The sequence below is a fragment of the Bubalus bubalis genome, chromosome 14, assembly GCF_019923935.1.
Source record: "Bubalus bubalis isolate 160015118507 breed Murrah chromosome 14, NDDB_SH_1, whole genome shotgun sequence".
Lineage (NCBI taxonomy): Eukaryota > Metazoa > Chordata > Mammalia > Artiodactyla > Bovidae > Bubalus > Bubalus bubalis.
The window spans coordinates 21,388,568-21,394,568 of NC_059170.1; the positions used below are offsets into that span (position 1 = coordinate 21,388,568).

Here is a 6,001-nt window from a genome sequence, read left to right on the forward strand (position 1 = left end):
TTCACTGCCGTATTATTTTCATATTCTTCTTCTTAAAAACAGCTAACATTCAGAAAACTAAGATCATGGCATCCGGTCCCATCACTTCATGGGAAATAGATGGGGAAACAGTGGAAACAGTGTCAGACTTTATATTTCTGGGCTCCAAAATCACTGCAGATGGTGACTGCAGCCATGAAATTAAAAGACACTTACTCCTTGGAAGGAAGGTTATGACCAACCTAGATAGCATATTAAAAAGCGAGACATTACTTTGTTAACAAAGGTCCGTCTGGTCAAGGCTATGGTGTTTCCAGTGGTCATGTATGGATGTGAGAGTTGGACTATAAAGAAGAATAGAAGAATTATAATAGAAGACTATAATAGAAGAATTGGACTGAGTGCTGAAGAATTGATGCTTTTGAACTGTGGTGTTGGAGAAGACTCTTGAGAGTCCCTTGGACTGTAAGGAGATCCAACCAGTCCATCCTAAAGGAGATCAGTCCTGGGTATTTATTGGAAGGACTGATGCTGAAGCTGAAACTCCAATACTTTGGCCACCTCATGCGAAGAACTGACGCATTTGAAAAGACCCTGATGCTGGGAAAGAGTAAGGGCAGGAGGAGAAGGGGACGACAGAGGATGAGATGGTTGGATGACATCACCGGCTCAATGGACATGGGTTTGGGTGGACTCCGGGAATTGATGATGGACAGGCAGGCCTGGCGTGCTGCGGTTCATGGGGTCGCAAAGAGTGGGACATGACTGAGCGACTGAACTGAACTGAAAAAAACTGTTGAGTATAAGAAGAGACTAGACACAAAGGTGTCCTGGAAAGGATGGGTACACTGTGGGAACCAGTCAGGTCCCCTGCACATTGCTGCTAAAAAGAAACACTCACCCAAGCTCACACGTATAATGAACAAATGGTTCATTAATAGCTCTTGTGGTCCAGTGGTCAAGAATCTACCTTGCAACACAGGGGACATGGGTTCAATCCTTGGTTGGGGAACTAAGATTCCACCGGCCAAGGAGCAACAAGGCCCACGTGCTGCAACTCCTGAAGGCCGCGTGCTCTGAAGCCCATGTGACACCACCTGAGAGAGTCTGTGCGCCGCCAGAAAGATCCCGCATGACGCAACTAAGACCTGACACAGCCAAATAAATACACAATTTTTAAAAATAGCTCTTGGAGCACAAAAGTGAAAATATCATGTCCCTGAGGAGGCAGGGAGGGAGGGAGTGAGAGTCACTCAGTTGTGTCCAACTCTTTGCAACCCTATGGATTGTATGTAGCCTGCCAGGTTCTTCTGTCCAGACAAGAATACTGAAGTGGGTTGCCATTTCCTTCTCCAGGGGATCTTCCTGACCCAGGGGTCGAACACAGGTCTCCTGCATTGCAGGCAGATTCTTTACCATCTGAGCCACCAGGGAAGCCTGGCTACCCTTAATACATTCCCTAGGATCAGCATTGTAAAAATACTGTTATTTTTACTGTTGTTGTTAAAAAAAAAAATAGTGGTCTACTTCAAAAAGAGGGAGAGGTGATGGCACTTTATAAATTTTGACCTGTGTGAATATATCACCTGTTCAAAACAAAATGCAATAAAAACTGTGGCCAAAACTGTGACTGCCAGGTCCTCCAAGACAGGGGTGGCACCTCCTGGCCTCCAAACACCAACACCCAAAGAGCTTAGAGGAGGAAGCATCTCAGCTTCAAGTCAGACACAAACCGCCCCTCCCCGGCCTCACTCCGCTCTTTATAAACAGGCCATTTGTTACCCTTCCTGCCCACATCACAGTGTGGCTGTCCAACTCAAACTGACAGGGCAAGTAGCCATGGCCCCAGCATTGGTGCTCCGAGTCTACTGGATAGAAATAAAGATGCCTTGAAGAACTCCATAAGTAAACTTTATGTGTATTTTCCCAACGGGAAAATTCAAGCTCTGAAGTGAAAAAAAAAAAAAAAACTTATGTACAAAGGATGTTCTTCACAATATTATTTAAACTTGGTAAAAATCTAAAAGTTGGGGACTTCCCTGGTGGTCCAGTAGTTAAGAATCGTTCTTGCAATGCAGGGGACATGGGTTCAGTGCGTGGTCAGGGAACTGATATCCCGCATGTCGTAAGCCCATGCACTGCGACTGCTGAGACTGTGTACTGCAGGATCTGTGTACTCCACAGACCCTCTAGCGCACACCACTAGAGGGTCCGTGCACCGCCAGGAAAGATCCCGTATGAGGCAACAGAGACGCCAAGAGCCACAACAAATAAACAAATGTTTAAAGAAAAACTAAATGTTTCATTTAGGGAAATGGCTTAGTCAACCAGTGGAGCCCTTGCATTCACTGCTAATGATGGTTCAGCAGATCACATAACATATGAAAAAAAAAACCCTTAAGGAATTATCATTAAGAGAACAAGGAGGGTGGGGAATTAAAGTATGGTTACAGACATGTGAAAACACACGTAGTCATCTGGGGCAAAGAGACTGAAGGTGACCCAGACCTCCTAGCATTCACGCCCCGCTGAGTGTGGTGGAACCTATGCTTCTGACCGACGGAAGACGGCAAAGGTGACAGGCTGTATGGGACTGTGTGTGCAGGACTCTGTGATGGCAGGGCACCTCATGCTGATTTTCTACCTCCCTGCCTGGCTTGAGTGTTGAAGTCAGCCTTGTTGGTGAGTCCCAGAGGGCCGGGAACTGGGCAGCTCTAAGAGCTGAAGACAGTTGCCCTCCAATAGCCGGGACAAAATGAGAGCCCTTCGTCCTGTAGCTTCAAGAAACTGAATGCAGCCAACAACCTGCATAAACTTAGAAGTGGATCTTTCACAAGGACTTCCCTGACAGTTCAGTGGCTAAGACTCCATACCTCCCAAGGCAGGGGCCTGGGTTCGATCCCTGGTCAGAGAACTAGATCCCACATGTCCCAACTAAAGATCTCACGTGCTGCAGCTGAGAGTTCACACGCCTCAGCTAAAGATCCCAAATGCCACAACTAAGACCCAGGACAGCCTAATAAATAAATAAATATTCAAAAAAAAAAGAAGCGAATCCTTCCCAATCAAGCCTAGTTGATACTGCAGCCCCAGCTGACTCCTTGATCACAGCCTAGTGAGACCCTGAGCAGAGGAGCCAGCTAAACTCTGCCCAGACTCCTGACCCACTGAAATGGTGAGATAGTAAACGTGTGCTGCTTTAAGCCATGAATTCTGTAGAAATACCGTTACACAGCGATAGACAGGAAGCCATGCATATGAAATTGTTCAGTTGCAAACATGCTGAAACGCTGACAGTGGTTACCTAAGTGTCTGGATTAGGGGTATTTTTTCCCTCGGTCCCAAATAGCCTCTAGTGGGCTTACAATACTCACAGAGCATAATGATGAAAAGTTTTAAAGGACATACAGGATGCAAAAATGCCTATGCAGCCTGCACCCTCTGCCCAGACCGGGTCCTGGGTCCCACCCTGTGCAGAGGCCAAAGGCTGGGCCCATGACATAGCCTCACCTCCAGTCGAGTTGACCTCGCTCTGAAATGTCTTCTCCATCTCAGCCAGGTGTGCCTCAGTGAACAGCTGAGATTCATACTGGAAGTCAGACGTCTGGCTAACAGAGATGGATGGTGCTGGGGAGCTGAGACCCTCTTTGCTCTTCCCGGGTCCACCTGCAAAGGACACCTGGAACACAGATGAAGACAAGAACCAGGCTCTGAGAGGGGTGACTTCCAGAGCCAAACAGTTTTAAGCACATCTATTGAAAGAGAACATCTGTGGGGTACGTAGTGTTATGGTGTGTTACTTACTGATGCAAACAAGTAGGTCTGAGCCACTTTTAGCCCTAAGAAGTCCAAGGAAGGTCTGACTGCATCCCCTGACTCTGGGAAGTACACTGTTGCTCCTTTTTTACAGATGTGCTGTGATTGAGACTTAGAGGTTAGTGGCCACAGCCAAGATCCCACCTCACACATCACAGGACTCTAATTTATAAGGTGCTTCAGTTTGGTAACTATATAGTTCCACATCTTCAGTGGTCGGAATTCAAGACCCCAAGGAGTCCGGCTCCATCTTCCGCAGCTATCACGATCTTGTCCTGACCAGACCAGACACGCCAGGTCAGATCAGATCACCTGCGCACACAGCCCAGCTCACGCAGTCCCTGCCATCAGGGACTCTCAGCTTCTTCCTCCTCCTGCTCACCTTCCCACATCCCCTACCTAGCCTTCCCCAGCCCTCCACGATGCTTCTGCTCTGCAGCCCCTACACAAGACTCATTTTGACACTTAGCACAGTGTTTCAGGTTACTGGAGGCTCAGGTCATCAAAGGCTGCCTCTCCCAGAAGACTCCAGGTGTGGACTATGTGATAACCGTTGAGTGTTGCCCACTGAAATACACTGCTTTGGGTGCTGGGCAGTCAAGGAGACATCGGTCCAGAAAGTCAAAGACAAGCAGAGGTTGGATTACTCACTCTCACTATGCCAAGTGCACCAACCACAGAGCTCATCCACCTGCAAATCCAACTGTGAACTTGCCCTCATTCACTCAGGGTCTATGCACATTTGTTGAGTCCCAGACACTGTGAACACACCAGTGAACAGAGTGGAGACCTGCCTTCATGGAGCCCAGCAGACGAGCTGGTTAATTCTCTCACCAGCCATGCAGCCCCCAGATTAGGCATCCCAGCACCAACTTTGGCTCCTCCCTCTGCCTCCCTTGCATTCTTACTGACCTTCATATTGCTTCTTACTGTAATCCAGTTCCTACATCTAAACCTTCCTCTCCCCCACCCCTGCCCCAACTTAAGCCCTAGCCTTCTGCTGGGACAAGTGCCATGCCCTTCCCCAACTGGGACCAGAGTTTGTTCTTCCCTTCCAATCCACTGCCCAACACTGGAGCCAATCTTCTTTCTGGAAGGCAAGTCTGATCGTGACTTGACCCCAGGTGACGCTTTCCAGATTACTCCCATCATCCCCATCAACTCCTGAGCATGGCACTCAAAGCCCTTTGCCATGCAGCTCTGACCTGTTTCTAGTTTCATTGCACACACCCCGGTCCAGGCACACCAACTGCTCTCCACTGCCCCACAATCACAGCCAACATTCCACATCTACTCGCGTCTTTCCCTCTCTGCGACACAGACCATCAACTCCAGAGGTGAAGTCCCACCCATTCTTCAAAGTCTGGCTCAAATGCACCTCCTCCGAGGAGCTCCTCAGTGACTTTCAGGTTGAGAGTCATCACCGCCACCTCTGTGCTCCCAAATTCTTTGTTCCTATCTGCCGTGCATACATGACTCCTGTGTGTGCCTGTCCATACATGTAGCAGCAAGGCATGGTGGGAAACATGACGGTAGAGTCCCAGATCTCTGGACTAGGATTCTGCCTGGCTCCCAGGCTCATTTAGCATGGGCTTATTAACTCACTTTTCTGAGCCACAGAGAGAATCTCTCTCCCTATTAGCCACCTTGCAGGGCTGTAGTGAGACAAAATGACATCTGAACACACGTGAAGCCCCACCACATTGTATCACACAATCCATGAGAACTGTTATTTCTCTCCATCTCACAGTGAGCTCTATTTATTTATTTTTGGCTGCACTGGGTCTTCCCTGCTGCACACGGCCTCTTTGTTTGGGTGCACAGGGGCCTCTCTAGTTGTGGAGCACCAGCTCTTGGGTGCATGGGCTCAGTAGTTGTGACATGCAGGTTTAGTTACCCCATGACACATGGGATCTTAGTTCCCCGACCAGGGATCCAACCAACCCACATCCCCTGCATTCAAAGGCGGATTCTTAACCACTATACCCCCAGCAAAGTACCAAAGTGGGCTCTTTGAAGTCCAGGGCATTTTAAATTTTATCTTCATTTAATCTACTTTAGTGGTCTTTTCCCAGCCCCAAGCACACAATGGACACTGAATACTCATCTGACTTGATAATACTCTGTACAGCCCACCCCACCGTTATCACAACATGGCTGGACAAAATTAAGTAGAGTCCAAGTAGATACTACAAATTGGTGACCT

The 6,001-nt window shown here is 48.3% G+C and overlaps 1 protein-coding gene across 1 annotated transcript in view; it reads right to left on the reverse strand.

The window, feature by feature from the left end:
- EFCAB8 (EF-hand calcium binding domain 8) overlaps nucleotides 1-5,216 on the reverse strand; it is a 46,166-nt gene extending 40,950 nt beyond the window's left edge. Inside the window, exons 1-2 of the mRNA XM_044927380.1 lie at nucleotides 5,174-5,216; nucleotides 3,490-3,702 (exon numbers count right to left, since the gene is read on the reverse strand). Of these exons, the coding sequence (XP_044783315.1) occupies nucleotides 3,490-3,702; nucleotides 5,174-5,216 (256 nt within the window). The remainder of the gene's footprint in view (nucleotides 1-3,489; nucleotides 3,703-5,173) is intronic.
- Nucleotides 5,217-6,001: the final 785 nt, after the last annotated feature.